Raw genomic sequence first — 18,709 nt, 5'->3', positions numbered from 1 at the left:
GGAAATAAGTGCTAGCGTTGATTCTCCCCTTGCTTGCTGTTGTGTGAGGCAGTGAATCTGCTTAAGGTCTAACCAAATGCACCACACAGCCCAGCCTGCTCACAATGCATGGCAGACACATGTGGGCTTGTTCTGACTCTAAACTTGCACATGGTTCTGTGGATGCAAACACCAGTCCAGTTATGCAACTCCCATCTCCCTGCCTCCACACTTCCCACCCGCCCCTATTGGAAATATATTTCAGCTCTGTTACCTTCCACTTACTTCAGCATCCCCAAGAATGATACATCAGGCTCTGATTCACAGGTCAAGTTTTGCTTCCCCTATAGGATTATGTATTTTACAGAGGAAGCAAAACTCAAATCCAGCTGATGAGTGCACTGGAGCATGTTGAGTTGATGCCATGGAGTTCCTTCACATTCTGACCATGATCTTCTGCAAGGAATGAATGCTTTATAAACGCTGAGAGAAGGTTATGTCAGAGCAGTGTAACTGCATGGTGGGCAGGCACGTCCTGCCCTCATGAAAGCCCATTATTTCAGAGTATTTTGCAGCTGTGTTTACAACAGACTTAAGCAACTTGTTCAAGATCTGAGAAAACTGAATTTGCTCCCCTCCCACTCTGCTTATTCTCTTTCATCACATCAAAATTTGCTTTTAATGTTTTGTTTGCAATTTTCCTTTTTTTTTTTTTTAGGTGGAGACTTTGCATAACTCTTTCAGACTATGTCCTGAAATGAGGCATGGCAACGACATGGAACAAAAAAATTATGCAAACAGGCATTTTCAATGTAACAAATTAGATATTACTCCAATAAGCCCACACATCCACAGCCAGTCCTTGGCTACTGATAGGATCCACTGTCTGAACTGGGAATTAACTGAAATTGTGACTACAGCCCGTAGGTTAGCAGAGGCTGTGGGGTCCAGCATTGCCCCTGGGCTGGCCTGCCAGGCATTGCCAGGGCTTTGTTCTACCTCATCACACCTGCCACTAACCTGCATCAGTTGTCTTCTCACCATTGTGTTCTAACACACTATTTTGCTGCAGTAGCCATTGGCATAGCTGTGAAGAATGATGGGGACAGCCTTCATGCCCTGTTTTGCTCCACTGGCTTGGAAGTATTACCTGTGACTATGGTGACCTGACAGTCTGTGTTATGGAGTCTTATTTTACATTGTTCTCTTCATTTGCTAAATGTTGGCTGCAGGGAGTGGAATTTTCTAGGAAGGATGTCTGAACCTGGATGGAGCCAGGTTGATTTGTAAGGGGGAAATTACACTATAGAGCTTCAACTAAACTAAATCAATAGAAAATGCATTGTTTAAACCACAGTTGGAAAGAAAGGAAAAAAAAAAAAAAAAAGACATGAGAAAGTTCTTGCCGTTGTTTTGATGACAGAGTTGCAACCAGTAGTCAGAGGATATGCTCAACACTTACTCAAAGCAGGGAGCACACTGTGCTTCTCCAGCCCACATTCCCATCCTCTGGTCCCTCTCTTCGCCCCTAGCCCCTCACTGCCTGTCCACTGCCCCTGGTTCCCAGTTCACATCTCCTGTGCTGCTCTATATCCTGCACCCAGCTCATCTTGGCTGGAAGAAAGTCTCAGTCTCAGTTGCACCTTCATTAAATTCTTCCAGTGCCTTTTGGATATAAAAAGCTGACATCACAGAATCATATAATCATTAAGCTGGAAGTGACCTCTAAGACCACTAAATCCCCATCATGGCCACTAACCTCAGTGCCACATCCACCTGGTTCTTGAATGCCTCCATGGACAGTGACTTCATCACCTCCACAGGCAGCCTGTGCCACTGCTTCAGCTCTCTTTCAGATCTGTTTTTCTTCACACCCAACCTGAGATGCATACTTGTACTGGGATCTTATTGGTCTTTTATCAGATTGGCACTTTGCAGAGATGACCCAGTGCCGCTCTGCCTGAGCCACCTCCTGTTGAACAGCTGTGCCCATGGGGACCAGGTGTGTTTTAATTTCCACCCTGAAAAGCCACTGCCCTTGAAGTGCATGGCGTTTGCTCCATGCTGCCAAAACCAAGGAGTCCTCCTTCCCTACACCAAAAGCATTTCATGAAGCCAAGCCTTTGACAATATGATGCAAAATAAAAACAAGGCTCGTTATTAATTTTTCTCTGTTACATGTCCTTATGTAACTGATCCTTCACCCTGTGGCAGCAGCAAAAGGTGACAGATGGCAAACTTCTGGCAGAGGGGCGCAGAGAGCTGAAAAACTAGGAAAGGCAAGTCTGCATTTCTCTAGAGTACACATGGCAACCTCTAGCAACTTGTACTCCGAGCTTGGACCCCCTTGGTTGCTGGCAAAACAAAGCACTGGCAAAGGCAACACAAGCAGCAAAAGGTGCTTCGCGAGCAGTGAGCTGAACACCAGTTGCTTCTTGGTACAACAGCGCAGGAAAGAGGGAAGCTAGCATTCGAGGCTCGGGGAGCCAGGACAGAGAACATAGGGGAAAGGCCTTGCAGCGGGCTGCGAGGCAAAGAGCAGAGGCAGAGCACCCAGACCACAGGCGCACAGCCGGGGAGAGAGCCGCACCCGCTGGCGGAGCTCGCGGCTCCCAGCCGTGCCGGGGCCGTGCGGGGCGCGAGGGTCGCGGGGCCCCGCGGGAGCGGCCCGACCCTCCCCCTCCCCGTCGCCTGTGCCCGGGCCAGCGGTGGCCACGCCCCGTGGCGCGCGCCAATGGGCGTGGGGGCTCATTTGCATATTTGCATATTGGCGGGGACTTAAGGGGCCAGGAGAGAGAGGCGGCGGCAGCGGCGGCAGCAGTGAGGGTGGTTTGCCTACAGGTTTTGGAGAGGGCCGTTGCTGCGGGTTTGTCCCGGAGCGACTCAGTTCTTCGTGGGTTTTTCTTTTGTTGTTGTTGTTTTTTCTCTTTACTTACAGTCGTGTAAAGTTTTAGAACTTGTATACTCTTTTCGTTGTTTGATTGCTTGCTAACCCATCACACTGAAACTTTTCCGCCGCGGCACAGCGCACGGAGCGAGGACGCGGGATGGGGAAAACGGCGTTGCTGGTTGTGCTCTGCCTCTGCGTGCGCGGGGCCGCCGGCTCAGATCCCGGTGAGTGCCAGTGCGGCGCGGGGCGGGGGCGGTCCCCGGCGGAGCCGGAGCGTGCGAGGGGCGGAGCAGGGCGGAGAGCGGCAGGGCGCGTGGGGCTCCCTCTTCGCCTTGGATGCTCTGGGGCGCGGGTGGTGAGGAAAGCTCTGCGGGGCTGCAGTTCGCAGTCCTGCTGGTTAGTGTGGTGGGGTTGGGGAAGGAACGGGGGGACTCGCATCCCCTTAGGGAAGTACTGGAGCGGCTTCGCGGTTCGGACATCTGTACATCTGTGATCTGCTTGTCTTTTTCTTTTTTTTCTTTGGTTTTTTTTTTTTTTTTTTTTTTTTTTTTTTTTTTTTTTACCCAGAGCGAGGTGGATTCTAAGAGTCCTTTGCTAGAGGCAGGCGGGCCCAGCCGTACCATCACGGCTGGCATCTTGAGCCTTGTCTTGAGTCCCGGCTTGCCAGGGCTCCCAGTCTGCGGTGTGTAAGACAAGGCTGAATGTCATCAATGTCATAATAATGCATTTGGTCAGCAGTTAGTCCCATTAACGTAACAAAACCCGTTAGGGAAAAAAAGAGGAGTGGATGTCTCCAATATGTATCGATGCACACCTATAATGTCTACATTTTTGTGTAGGCACTCTGCAGAACAGAGAAAGTAGCACGTGTGCCTGTTGATCACTACGCTGCTGGGTGTTTCCTAATACTCTCTGGTTAAAGCATAACATGATTACAGCTTTAGCAAGCAATGAGTCTGATTTTGTTACACTACAACTCTTCAAATTTATGTTAGTGGTGCTGTGTCGTGGTGTTACTACCTTAGACACTGTGTGGCAGACAAGTGCATCCTTTAATAGTCCACATATTTAAAAGTTTCCCAAAACTGCTGGGTGAAGCTCAGGTGTAGTATGTGAGCTGTTGCTTTTTCACAGCAGATGCCTTTATCTCCATAGTGTATGAGGAAACTGGAGGGAACTGCTCACAAGAAAGAGGATGGGGTGCTAGGGCACAGTCAAAAGAATGTATTCTCATTTTGAATCCAGACTTGTGCCATTAAAGGCAATCAAAAGCGGTTTTCATCACAGTACCCAAGTTTCATATGCTAAAATAGAGCAGGCTTTCATTGCTCTAGGAACTGATTTGTCATATACTTAATGATGGCATTATTTCTCCATAGGAACAAACTATGTGAAAACAGGTTGTGTGGTTATCCTAAAATTGTGTAAGCCTTCAGCCTGACACTTTCTTTGACACCATGGTAAAAAGATTTTTAGGAACCATGGAAAATACATGATGCAGCCCACCAGGAATCTAGAGTATTTAGTAAACAACATGGAAAAAGATACTGTAGGTGAAGATATCATTGGTGTTCCAGGAAAAGATAATACACTGCTCGGAGCACGTGCTGATCTCTATTTTTACCAGTGTAAATCAGGAGTCTGGGATTACAACATTTTTTAATGCTGTTGTGCGATGTGAGCTGTTGGTTTTTACTGTGGCCATGTTTGGGGAGGAGCTGAGGGCAGCTGTGGTGTGTCCTCTGCAGAGTAGATGACCTTCTGAGATGGCTTAGGGCTGAGGATCTTGTGCATCACCATGTGCTGTGGGCGTACCATGAGCGGTTAAACTCCTGAGGAAGTTCACTGGAACCTCCTTGTGCAGGAAGCGCTTGCATGCTGTGGCTTTCTCATGCATTCTTTCCTCCGTATTACTGTACAGTCTGGCAGTGATTGTGTTTTATTGTCTTGGGCTAATTCCAGATATCCCAGAGGAGCTGATGGATGGCAGGATCTTTGCTGCTGGATTGAGTTACAAGCCTCCCAGCTGCAGCTGAGTAAGCATACATTTGGTAGGGAGCTCCTCAGCGAGTTGCAGCACCCATGTGCACAGTGCAGCAGCCGCAGCATGCCTTCACCCTGCCAAGCTGCAGGGCTGGGCTACGTGAGGCACCTGCTCTGAGCTGTCCAGAAGTGTTCTCCTTCCTCTGGGAAGCGAGGGGAGAACTTAACCTCAGGACTCTGCTGTCTGGAAAGCTGAGACTTCTTTCACAGTAAGGTTAAACTGTAACCTTACTGAAAGGAAAGGTTTTGACAGATTACAGTGCGGTAGTTTGCTTGCAGTTTCTAGTGTAGATCTGGTGAAGCAATCATGCTTCCTGTTGTATAGCCTCTTAATTACAGCTGACCATCAGTTTGCCTCAGAGCTCACTTAGGAGTTCAGTGTAACTGGTGGATGTTTTGTCCTAATGCTGGTTATCAGCAGGAGGATGAGTTACTCTGTTTAATTCCAACAGGTTATGTAAATGTTTAATGTTATGTGCAGATGTTTGCCTTTGTGTGTGTGGACTTGTGTTTGCACAGGCTAGCAGTATAACTTCTGATGATCTTTGCACCTAGCTAATAGTACTCCAATTTCTGTGTACATAATGCTAGGATATTGTTTACCAAAGATTCCCATGTAAACCGTTATTGGAATTGCACTGATTCTTGCACATGTAGTACTGTATTTGGCATCCTGCACCTGATGCTGGCTGTTTGAGTTTTAGATTCATATTCCAGATGCCGTCATTTCTTCAAAATTCAGTATCTTCACCCATCAGATCATTGATGGTTTCCTTTGTTCAAAACAATTGCCAGGCTGTTGTTGGCTTCTCATGAAGGAAATTTGAATTTGGATCTCTTATTAGTGAGTAAACTTGTTTTTATTGAGTCAGAATGTTTAAGACTTTGGGATGCTTTCAGAGTTGACAGGAGTCATGGGCTGAACGGAATTTGACAAATTGCAAGGCCAAGTCAGTGAAATGAGGTTTAAGCAGAAAAATGAGATTACCGACTTCTAGTTACTAGCTTTTTATTTTTTATTTATTATTTATTAGTTTTTCTGCACTTATGAGTTCTAAAACATCCTTTATACCTTGATGTAAACAGCAGCTTTTTTACAAGATGAAAACAGATTTTTGTAAGGGAAAGTTAAAAAAAGTATTGGAGTAGGTTAAAATGGAGCTTGGCAGCATTGCTGTAAGTGAAGCCAGCTTCACTCTTGAACAGGTGGCTTAATTCTTAATTTTGCTCCCTTTCCAGTTCCCTAAAGAGGTAGAAAACCCTTCCTGGGCACTCCTGTGGGCTTATGGCCAGTAAGGTGACCTGAAAGCTTCATTTCATAATGGGGGCTTGTTTTTGTTACTGTGCACCTGGAAGTTCTTGCGACACAGCACTTGCCTTTATACCCCTGCAGAACTGAGCCTGAGAAAGTGTGATTTCTAGCAAAAGCATAGATTTGTTTCATCTACTAATTTTAACCTCCAGCTCTGTTCCTCATCGATGCCTCATCTAGAAATAGAGTTGCAGTCTCATCCCAAAAATGACTTCAATATCTCAGTAAGAATACTCATAGATTTCTTCATTTAACTTCTACCATCTACATTATGTAAAACTTTGATGCAAATTCCATTAAATTCCTGTTCACTTGTCAGAAAAATGTGGAAGGCTCTGCATTTCAGATGTTCCTTGGTTTAACTAACTCAAGTTGAAATACATCATTAACAAACCTGTGGTATGTGTGTGTTGTCTGTCTGCATTTCTTTGTATAAGACTGCCCTGTATAAGACCTTTGTATAAGACTGCCCTTTGTATAAGACCCACTGTCACAATGTTTGACCAACTCAGATAGGATATGATTAAAGAGACTTCTTTTTCTTGTTGATTTAAAGCAAGGTCAGTAACAAAAGTCCATGTATGACACATTGGTTCTTAGTCTTTTAATATGAGTGAGTTGTACTTTGAAGTACAAAAATTGAAATAGCAAATGCTTGCTTTCCAGAGTAATCTGCTTTGTAGCCATGATTTTAAATTATTTCAGTCTTTATTGGGGGCAGTATGCACTGTAAGTACGCATCTGTTATTATGTACATGCCTCTGTACTGTATTTCTAAAATTTAATACACCGCAGGTGGGAAATGAGGCAGTGCTGCAACACAGAATGAGGAGCAGAGTGATCTTGTTCTGACACCCAAACAGAATTTTCAGTGCCAAACTTGGGCAGCTCTAGAGGATGGCTTCTGATTAGTGTCACTGAGAAGTCAGTAACAAACTCAACAACATGCACTTGCCTCATCCAGATGGTATCTTGCTGCCTGGATTTGAACATGTGTGAATGCTGCACGCCATTATATTTCTTCTGAGCAGAATGGATGTTGCAGTATTTTCTGACTTTCTAAATCCTCCCACAGCACAGTGAGGTGAGGTACATGTTGTGTTGCAAATTTGTTTTCACAGAAGCTTATTTCTAGAAAAGATGCATTCTGAACCTAAGTGCAGATTCTGGCATATGTTTGTAATTGAGAACACACTACACAATGGGATTTGGATTTAATTTGGGTTTTGGTTGATTATCAGATATGTTTAATTCAGAAAGGAAATGATTTCCAAATATGAAGGGAAGCACTATTAACTAGAGAGCAGGTGGACTATTATTGTTTGCCTTCCTGTGTGGAACAGGAAGACACATAATTGAAAGTCCTTGCCTCGTTGCCTTAGATTTGGAAGCTGTTCCTGGTCTTTCAGGGTTTTACTGGTTTGCTGCTGAGTGAAAAATTATAGCTGATACTTAACCAATAGGTTTTCACATCTTTTTTTTATTTATGATCTCTTTGTTGTAAGAAAATGAATTTTGAGTCAGTGGAAACAACTAGAAGTGGACAACTGCTGAGAAAACCAGCACTTAAATTGGTAGATTGCTTGTTTTCTATGGGCAAAGTCTGATCTTCACTACTATATGAATCATTCTGCATACTGGGAGTAAAATGTTTCCCCTGAGCCACATCCTTTCTTGAGGAGGAAGGGGGCCGACAGTGTAATTATGTGGGATTAGCTGGCCAGCCTAGCACAGCCAAGGTCAAAAGTAAAGCTGAGCTCTGCCTCTGTTCAGCGAGCATCTCCTGCTAGCTTCTTTGTGCACGCTTTGCTTTCATCAAGTGTGCAGGAACGCAGGCAACATTAAGCAATTGGTTTTAGGTGACTGCAGTCCCTCCAAGGCTTGTACCATTTGCTGCCAGCCAGTGTGCTGTCTCGTCCACCTCTTGCTGCAGGGCTTACTTAGACTTCTGTGGCCTTCCAAGGACAGCAGGATCCTCACAGACTTTGTACAGCTACCCAAGGGCTAAGTGAGGTCAGGCAGGAATCTGTGTGCCCTTGAATGAGAAGACCAGAAAACAAATTTTAGAAACAATGATCAGTTTTTCTGCATGTTGAAGCACAATTTTATGGAGACAGAGAGATGCACCAGATTTAGGAAAAACTTTTTCTTCAGTGCGCAGAAGAAGAGCTTTGGCATGCCTAGCCTGGGGTCCTCACCGTGCTACTGGACGTTTCCTGGTGACTTGGAACCATTTGTGTGTGTGTGTGTAGGATTTTGTGAGAGCTTTATGGTCACGATGCCAGGAAACAGCACTGAGAAGGATGGAGCTGGCCAGAGTTCAGCTGCACTTGGAAAACAGGCCATCAATATTTGCTAAAAGCAAGTTGCCAGAGTTTGGCCTGGCTTCAGGAAAGCACTGGGTTTTAAGCCCACAGTTAATGACAGGGTCAGCTGGCTATAGAGGTGTGTAAATGTTGAATCAGACCTAAAAGGAGGATTCATTTACCTTTCCTCTCAGACGGAGGAAGAAGCGAGCAGGAAGCTTAGGGTCACTTTTCTTCCTTGACAGGAACAAAACGATAACTTTTTTTTATTTTTTGGGTCTGGAAGTTGGAGGAAGTTCTGAGATGTGATCCTTTGAGACCACCACATGTTTTCTTACTGCCAGTACATGATTTTTTTTTTTTCTCCCTCCAAATGGATTCAAAATAGTTCCAGGCAAAGGAAGACTTTTTTTTTTTCCCTTCAAGTGTTGTTCATGAGATGACTTTTTTTTTTTTAATATATAAAAAAATAAAAACTTTTTTTTAATATATAAAAAAAAAAAAACTGCCTCCAAAATGCAGGCTTGTGCATTCTTGGTTTAGTTTCCTTAGCACATCTGATACCTACTATTAACCCTTTGTTGGTAAAATAGCTGTGTTTTATAAGATTTGGACTTTGCAACTCTTATTTTTAGTGAGCTGTGACTACTACGTCCTAAAAGAAGCCATGGTAAAGAAGTGATATTTGTGAAGTTAGAAGATGTGCTATCAAAATATATGATAGTATGGTGAGAAACTTGCTGCTCTCCTGCATGTACTGTGACTCCTAAAAGGAATTTATGCCTAATGGGCAGCTGGGCAGATTCTCACTGCATTAGCAGTGGTTTTGGAGAATGAGTGATTTTTCACCCTTTGGTTTCCCTTTTACGTGGCTGCTGAGGGAAATGAAAACAGCATGTTCCATTTCTTGTCTGTTCCTAATCTCTCTCCAGCTTCATAGACTGTGACTTCTGTTTGTCCTAATACTTCTAAACCAGTGCTCTGTGTTTATTATGATCTTGTCCAGCAGAAGCTGAGATGAATTTTGAGGGGATTGAGAGCAAGTTTTCCTTAAGAACACCTGCAGAGCCTGATGAGGATGTCTGCTACCTGGTTCCTGGGCAGATGGACAGCTTGGCACAGTGCAACTTCAACCATACCAGTAAAACCTTTGTGGTGATCCATGGGTGGACGGTAAGAAGAAAAGGCTGTCACGTCCCTTTTGGTTGCACCCCTGATACTCTGTTAGATGCTTTGGTGTCTATGTGCCACGCATGCTATCAAGGTCTCCCTTTTTTGTCTTTTAAATCATCACAACATAACAGGTGACAGGAATGTATGAAAGCTGGGTCCCAAAGCTGGTGGATGCTCTGTACAAGAGGGAACCTGATTCAAATGTTATAGTTGTGGACTGGCTGGTTCGAGCTCAGCAGCACTACCCAGTGTCTGCTGCTTACACGAAGCTGGTGGGAAAGGATGTTGCTATGTTTATTGACTGGATGGAGGTAAGACACGTAGTCATGTGTGTCTCACATGTAATCTTCCAGGGGACAACAACAATGCAACAGTTTTATCTTCATGCCACTGATGCAGCAGACATAAAGAGTTAATTGTCGTCTTTTGCATAGACTGAGTTAAGCTGTGGCAGACAGCGTGTTCAGCTGGGCTGGTAAAATCCCAGCTTTAATCTAAAGACTGTCCCTTTGACAAGGAGGCCTTTTATACTACAGCCCAGAGATTTATTCACCTTGTGGTTTGTGGAGTCCTGTGGATCCACAGAAAATTTCTGAAGGCTCTGTGAGAGGTAGCTATGAAAGACAGGTTCCTACATATTATATAGCAGCCACCACTTGGCAAACTGTTAGAAGTGTGACTTGCCTTTGGGACATATTTAGGTGATCCAAAAGCTGGGAGGAAAGGATGGCTGAAAACACTGTCTGTAATACAGAGCCTTAGATGTTCTGTCCGTAATTCTGCATTTTTCTCTATATAAATTCTTTTTTTTGCCTTAAGACAGTAAACTCAAGCAAGCTTATATAGAGCAAGGTTATGTCAACTGTATTTAGTGGCTTTTTTTTTTTTTTTGTTATTTGTGGCCCAAAGAGAAATCGTGGTTTGTATAAAATATTTTCCTTTTTTATCCAATGCTGTCCTGTTTGATATCAAATTTTAAATGAGGTTCTCCTCTGCAGGAGAAGTTCAATTACCCTCTCAACAATGTCCACTTGCTGGGGTACAGTCTGGGTGCTCATGCTGCTGGGATTGCTGGGAGTCTAACCAAGAAGAAGGTGAACAGAATTACTGGTAAGAAAGCCTGTGGTCATAGAGTGGAAAGTCCTCTCTTTGTACTGAAATATTACCAGAATAATTGTCGCTTGTTGGGTGTACTTAGGTTATGGGTTCATTCTGCATTGAATCAGAATCTGATATTTTTGTAGCAGAGGTGGAAAAGGTTCATAAAAGATCAACACAGGGTAGTAGTGAATGAGAAGCCTTGCTCTGCTTATGCACAAGAAATGAGTAGGTAGGTGGATTTATCAGCCATGAAGAAACTAGCTTGGGGGAATGGGATTGTGAGGAAGATCTCTTTTGCAGCTGCAGAACTTCAGGTAGTTGTCTTCATCCAGATGATCATCCCTTGCAGATGCTGGGATCCTGCTCAGGAAGAGCAGGAGGTCAATCCGCCTGCAGTGGTTGTAGTACCTGCAGAGCTCATTGTTGAGGGAAGCTATACATGCAAGAGGTCCGTGTAAGTTCAAAAGGGAACTGGATAAATGCTCTGAAGAAATCTGGTGTGGGTTACTGAAAAATAAGTTGTAAAAGGCAGCTCAAATAATCTCGAAAAATAATATTGGGAAGAGTTTTTGGAAGGGCAAGGAAGTACACTTATGCTTGATCTGCTCACATGCATTACTTAGATGTCTAGTTTGAGTCATTTTCATAATTTTGGAGGCTGAATTGTATACTAGATAAGGTAGTGTGCTGTGGCATGACTGGTTTACAGCTCGGTGCCTTGAGCTCTTCGTTACCTCAGCACTAATCTCAGTGAGAAAGGAAGTGCCAATGTCAGCAAATGGGCCTATGAAAATCGCTTGTCTGGTTTCCTCGTTTCCAAGATAGCTTCAGGGCTACATTCAGGGCAGAGCCCAGCTCCCTTCTTCCTGGCATCAAGGGCCTTTTCAGCAAGATCCACTGTCATCTCAGATCCATGGGGATGCTGCAGAGTGGCCTATATAGCAGTAGCTTGAAGAAAGACTGATTCCTGAGAAGCAGCGGATTACATCAGGTGGCCAGAGCATTTTTTCCTCTACCCTTCCTTCCTCTCAGCCTCCTGTTTTTTTTGTTTCACTGAGGTTGCCAAATCACTCAAACACCAGTGGCCCTCACAGTTGTCCTTTGGTGTCCAGGATGGACTTTTTCCTGGAAAACAGCATTGCCATTAAGCAGAGGAAATGATGGAATGTAGTCCCTGAAGCTTTCACAGCAGTGGGAGGCAGCTCACAGTATGTTCAGCTGATTTGGGTGGGCAGAGCTGGGTGCAGGAAATAGAGCTGTCCCCACAAGACATGTATCAGCCATCTCTTAAGTAGTTTGTATGGATACAAGAGATGGCACTGTAACAAAACCCGTTTGTGTGCCTTATGAATGGGAGTTCTTGCTCGCTGGCAGAGTGGATCTGGTTGTTTTTTTCTTTTCTATGTCAAGCCGCAGCATTACCGACTCTATTATGTGTCACTCCCCTTAGGTGTGCGGACAGTGAAACTCTCATTTACATTTCCCAGTTTCCCTAGTAGAGAGCAGCAAGATGCTTTCCATTCTTCATATGCTTCAAATAGAAATTAACAGTTTCTTTGTTTCTTGACAAGAGGGGGAAGCACCAAGGAAAATATTTATTAGCATTTCTCTGTCCACTGGAAACACTACAGCTGTGGAGAAGTTATCTGTGCTTCTTTATATGTGTTTACCTATACCTTATGTTTGAAATAGTGACAGCATGTAGAGGCAGTGTATTTAGTTCTCCTGCCTACATGGTGTTACTTAAATGACTGCACTGTAATGTCTTCAGTGATGCCATATGAGTAGTCCAGTGCGATGTGGTACCTAAGTTTGGCATTTTCTGTCATTGCCAGTGTTTTGACAGATGGTCATCTCAGTTATTCTTTGTGGTTTGCAATAAAGGTCTGGATCCTGCTGGTCCCACCTTTGAGTATGCTGACGCCCCTATCCGCCTCTCCCCGGACGATGCTGACTTTGTGGATGTTCTGCACACCTACACTCGAGGCTCTCCAGATCGCAGCATTGGGATTCAGAAACCTGTTGGACACATCGATATCTACCCTAATGGTGGAGGTTTCCAGCCAGGCTGCAACCTGGGAGAAGCTCTCCGCCTGATTGCTGAAAAAGGCTTTTCAGGTGAGGCTGCTCTGAAACAAACAATACAACATATCAAGGGAGATCTGTATCCATATCTCTGCTTTGGATGACTGAGGTTTGCTCCTTTAAGTGCTTTCGAAACTCTTGGTATAAAGCCCAGCTAGTGTTTCTTGCTTGTTCATGGCACTGCTTACAGTTTTTTGTGTGTGCATACATATTCTATATATATATTTTTTTCTTTGAAGATGTGGATCAGCTGGTGAAGTGCTCTCATGAGCGATCCATCCATCTCTTTATTGACTCGCTCCTCTATGAAGAGAAGCCCAGCATGGCCTATCGCTGCAACACGAAAGAGGCCTTTGAGAAGGGCCTCTGCCTAAGCTGCCGGAAGAACCGTTGCAACAACTTGGGTTATAAGGTCAACAGAGTGAGAACAAAGAGAAACACCAAAATGTACTTGAAGACCCGCGCTCAGATGCCCTACAAAGGTAGGTTCTGCAGCTTACTGGTAAGCATTGTGCTGCTTTTGTTCAGCTGTGAACCAGGGTGGGCACATACAGTCGTTAAGATTGGTAAAGATCCCTAAGATAATGAAGTCCAGCTACTACCTTATAATCACCGTGCACACTGAACCATGCTGCAACTGGGTAGTGTTGCTGCATTGATGCCTACAGTGAGCAGGAGTCAAGCTTGACTGCATTTAGCTTACCTGCAAGCTAACGTTCAGAATTAGAAAATAATGTCATCTTATTCAAGATGTGGTGGTGGAGTTACAATACAACATGAAGGGTTTTCTGGGAGAAACTTCTAAGTGACAGAATGAAAGCAAGATTTACTCTGCACTCCAGACAGTGGTTCAATTTGGAACAACTGAATCTCAATTTTTTTCATTATTTTCATCCAGTTGAATTTTTCCTGCTGCTGGGAAAATAATCAGAAGAGTTTAGCCTGATGAGTAATGATTTAAAGATGTGCAGCCACCAGACTTGTCAGATTCTCATACTGTTTTTGCCAGAGGAGCACCACTCCCATGTTAAAAACTCACAGCAGTTCTTGTCTTCCATTGCCACTGTGGTAGGCCTACAATGGACATTGTAGAAAGAACTGGATGGCTTTCAGCTAGCAAAATAACTGCAAGTTGGACTTTTTTTTTTTTTAACTTATTTTCTCTGTAGCTTTGACTGTGACATGTGGTATGTTTATTGCTGTGTGCACTGTGTGATGAAGCAGCAATCACAAGGACATTCTTGGTTTAGAATATGTTTCAGAACGCTGTTTTGGAATAACTGCAACAACAGTGTTTTGTTGGCCTTTAAGTCTTAATCTGTGGTGTCAGAAGGCTGAATTCTCTGCACCAAAACTCCTGTATTAGGAGGACATAGCTCTTTTGCTTCATGTAAAGGGTTGCAAATGTTGTGCACTGTCCTAAATGCCCACAGAGCTTGGTTTAATGATACTTATGTATACTGTCATAGGATGTGTGCAAGGCTTTTTGTGTATTTGTCACTTGCAGTCTTTTCAGAGCTTGAGAGGTTGTTTTTTTTTTCACAATGTCCTCTTCATTTATGTTTTTCCAGTCTTCCATTATCAAGTCAAGATACATTTCTTCGGAAAGACCAGTGTGACCAAGGTAGACCAGCCATTCCTGATCTCTCTGTATGGCACTCTAGATGAGAGTGAGAACATTGCTTTCACACTGTGAGTAGCTACAAAAAGCATCTATGCGCTACTTAGTCTAGCCTAAATCGGTTAAAAGCCCCTACTGAAGTACTCAGGGTTCTAGCTCCAGCTCCAGAAGCTCATCTTAGAGAGTCCCAGAATCAAGTTTGATCAAGTAGATGCATTATTTGTCCACTGGAAAAAGCTAAGGGTCTAAGCTCTGTAGACACCATTCCTTATAAGAGATCTGAAACATGGCTGTGAGAAAGTCAGCAATAGGTTAGACCAGTAAGAATTTTTGTAGTGTGGATTTTTTTTCCCATCTTCCTTTCTGAATCTTTGTAATGTTCCTCCTGTGTTAAAGCTCCTTCCAAACTAGACTGTGACCTAGAATTAATTGTTAGATGTCCTCAAGGTGGAAGCTGAGGGAGACATGTTTCCAAAGCTCTGCTAAGAAGCATAAATCAGTGCTTTCATGCTGTGTATGTAGGCTGGAAGGGAATGGGGCTGGGAAGCACCAAAGTGTGTTTTCTCGACAAGGAAATGCTTTACCAAAACTGTTCCTGGCTGGTTCTTGTCTAACAAACCCCTGAGAAACACCAGCAATGGAGAAGATACCTCTTGCATGGTTATCTGCCCCAGGATTTTTTTGTAGCTTCCAGCAGAAACTTTTCCAAGAGTTTCTGTAAAATCATCAGGTATCTATCTTGTTCCATCCACTGGAATTATGGAGAGTTTTCTTTCTCCCCCTCTGAAGTACAAGAGGCCTTGGTTTTATTTTCTCTTCAGGTTTTTCTGTCCTTTAGATTAGAAAGCTACTATCCTTCTAATTTTTTTATAGCTTACTTAAGACTTTTAGCGTTTCTGGCTCTTAAGACTTCTTCAATATATATATATATATTTTTTCTCTGATTCCTTACAGGCCTGAAGTCTCTTCCAACAAGACCTTCTCCTTCTTGATCTACACCGAAGTGGACATTGGTGACCTGCTTATGCTAAAGCTGCAGTGGGAGAAAGATACCTTCTTCAGCTGGTCAGACTGGTGGACTCCATTTGCATTCACCATCCAGAGAGTCAGAGTGAAGTCAGGCGAAACTCAGAAAAAGTAACTTGCTTTGATTGCCTTGAATTGTACTTGCCAGTGTTTCCTTATTCCTAGTATCACACAGGGCAGGACAAAACATGAAAAACAGTTACAAATGAGTGCAGCACTGATAGTCAAGACTCATGCAGCGGCAAACCTGCATTTATTTCAGCCAGGTTCAGCTGTTTTCTTTCACTAGGATCTGCAGTCTGTAATTTCACTCCCACAGGATTCATTTGCATCCTTCTGCTCACTTGCCTCAGATTGCTTACAGTATGTAACAGAGGATCTCCATGAGTGAGCAGCTCTGATCACGTTTGCAGTTCCTTTCCTCCTTTCATTTGCTCGATGTTTGTACAGGTTTTCTTTCAAAGACACAGATTTCGGAAAGGTTTCTAAAGAGTGCATTTGCTTGAGAGATAGTAAGTTGGGTTTTCTTGGGAGTTGGGGTTAGCTGAGTGGCTGGGTGGAAGCATAAACACATAAATATTGCAGGATATTGCTAATACATGAATGCTAGAACAGCACTTAGTTGAATCAGTACTGCTTTCACCTGAATCTTTTGAAGTATTTAGATTCATTAGATGTGCTTTTGAAGTGTTTAGATTCATTAGATGTGAGATGTTAGCAAAAAATGTATCTGGAACAGAGAATATGCATATCCTGTGTAGTGTCATGAATAGCATGTTACTCCTTTAAATAAACAAGGCTGTCCCTTTATCAAAAAGCAGTTATCAGAACTGAACAAATACAGGGGTTGGGAAAGTACTGATAAATGGAAAAGCAACTGCTTAGGTTTGCTGGAATTGGCAACCGACTCAGTGCAAATATTGAAGGGAGCAAGGCTTTCTTCCAAGATCATTAACCTGGAGGAAAAAGTCATATGACTGTAGTAAATAAAGAAGGTATAGAAGGTTGTGGTAGAGCTCTGCTCTCTTACCCTAAAGATTTTTATGCAGAAGACTAACGAAAATTAGGCTATGGTTTGAAATCTGTATCTGATGTGTTTTCCCAGTTTTTCTTGCATAGAGATTCTTTGACAATCTTTTCTAACAATTTTCTGCCAGTGATTCTCACAGGCGGGTAAAGTAGTAGTACCCACACGGTTGTGTGAATACTGCTGTTTGATGTACTGTTTCTACAATTAAAATAGGATGATCTGAATGTCCAGTATTTCTTTCACAGGGTGGTATTCTGTTCTCGAGATGGCAGCTCACGTCTTGGTAAAGGAGAAGAGGCAGCAATATTTGTGAAGTGCCTTGAGCAGCCTGTCAGCAGGAAGAGGGGAGGGTAAGAGTGAGCATTATTGTCTTAAGGCCATGGGGGGATTTCATACAACTTTCAAGATTTGGCCGATCTCTGCACTCATCTAAAAAATTCAGAAGCATCCCAGCTCAATCTAACCCGAGGCAGCTTTAGGCAGCTTAAAACCCCCAGCTGTCATTCTCTACTAACCATCTCCTTGTGTGGCTGTTAGCACATCTGCAAAGCAAGTGCAAGTCACTATCTCTCACGCTCTCACAGCAGCCAAAGGGGATTTACAGACCAAGTACTAAGATAGAGGAAAGCTTTCCTCTATGTCTGAAGATGTCTGAGATTCACCACTAATGCAGGGATGTCCAGGCATCTGCACTCAGTCAGTATTGAGCCCTTTCATCTCACAAGCCAATTGCAGATCTGGAGGCTGAAAAGCAAAGCAAAACAGACACATGCAAGTGCATTATTCTTTTTTGATTAGTAACTTCTCTGACCTAGATTAAACTTTCCGCTTTGAAGCCAATTTTATTTGGACTTTGTCCACTAAAGTTTGAACTGAAGAAGTGGTTATATTTATTTTAGTGCAGTTGCTTTGAGTGAAAGGTCTCATGGGGACTTTTGTAGACTGAGATCTGAAGCACGTGTGTGGATCTCACTCCAGGGCAATGACCTGGTGAGCCCTTGAGAGAGGTGTGTCTTTGTCACACACTTGTAAAATCCAGCAGTGGCCAAGAAAAGCCCAAACGCACAACTCTCCTTCTAAGTAATAGTTGTAAAACCTAAGCTTCAGTAAGACAAATGAAATAAGCACCTCATGTCCTCCTCTTTAACAAATCTGTATTTTATTTTTTTCTTTCCACAGTGCCAAGAAAGCCTCTAAAGAAAATTCTGCACATGAGTCTGCTTAAAAAGTGGCAAGAATGAGAATTTCCACACTGGGGAGGAGGAGGGAGCCTGTTCATCACTGTGAAGTGGATGTTCAGATCTGAATATATAGAAATATTTATCTGCTGCTGGCTTTTTTGACTGCTATATCTAGCTATATTAGGAGGCTTCTTGTAAGGAAGTCTCAGCGTACAAAGTTACTAACCATAAAGTTACGTTATCTGAATAGTTAAAAACAAAGAAACCCCTGCAACAACTTGCCAAAGGCTTGAGTGTTAGGAAGGAATAAGTAATTTTGCTTAATCGTGGTGCCTTGTGACAGTTTCTTGATGTCAGCTCCTTTTTGTCAGTTTTGTAGTATTTATTGAAAAGACACAAAGTTTCTGTACCTGGTCTCTTTTTAGTGTTCTTTGTTTCCAATATTTTTAAAGAAATCTCCTGGAACTGCAGATCTTTTTTCTTTTTCTTTTTTTTTTTTTTTTTTTTTTTTTTTTTGTTACTGTTGTTGTTCTCCTGGCCTTGCTAACTGAATTTTCAGACAGTTCAGCGGCTAGAATTCATTGTCTTCAAGTGTGTGTTTGGCAAGTGAGTAGTTTTCTCATGGAAAAAATGCCCTTGTGTGTAAAGCTATAAAGAGATGTCAGGGACTGGTTCAATATGGGGATGAATCTTTTGGGTTGTGGTTATGAATGTGTTTTACTGGGTGTAGATGCCAATGCTTTTTAGCAATAATTATAGTCTGTTAAGATATGTAATCCCATGCAGTTTAACCTGGAATAAATAGCAATAGGAGAAGACAGCAACACCAGTGTCCTCTGCAGACATTCAACTTTTCATTCATGCTTTCATCCCTCAAGAATGGAGTCATCTAACTTCCATCACTAAAAAACAGCAATGGAATTAAGCTACAAAGAAATGCAGAGAATGGATTTGTCCAAGAT

General features: G+C 43.1%; 1 protein-coding gene across 1 annotated transcript; it reads left to right on the top strand.

Moving 5' to 3' along the window:
* Positions 1-1,970: 1,970 nt before the first annotated feature.
* LPL (lipoprotein lipase) lies at positions 1,971-17,791 on the top strand (the record flags this gene model as incomplete). Its single annotated transcript, XM_079548239.1, has 12 exons — positions 1,971-1,981; positions 2,427-2,799; positions 3,006-3,093; positions 9,537-9,703; positions 9,835-10,014; positions 10,702-10,813; positions 12,689-12,922; positions 13,129-13,371; positions 14,461-14,581; positions 15,465-15,647; positions 16,812-16,916; positions 17,746-17,791. The coding sequence occupies 12 exons, from the start codon at positions 1,971-1,973 to the stop codon at positions 17,789-17,791; spliced, it is 1,863 nt and encodes a 620-aa protein (XP_079404365.1).
* Positions 17,792-18,709: the final 918 nt, after the last annotated feature.

This window comes from Tetrao urogallus (genome assembly GCF_951394365.1).
Source record: "Tetrao urogallus genome assembly, chromosome: Z".
In the NCBI taxonomy this organism is placed as follows: domain Eukaryota; kingdom Metazoa; phylum Chordata; class Aves; order Galliformes; family Phasianidae; genus Tetrao; species Tetrao urogallus.
This window is presented reverse-complemented; position numbering and strand designations above follow the sequence as displayed.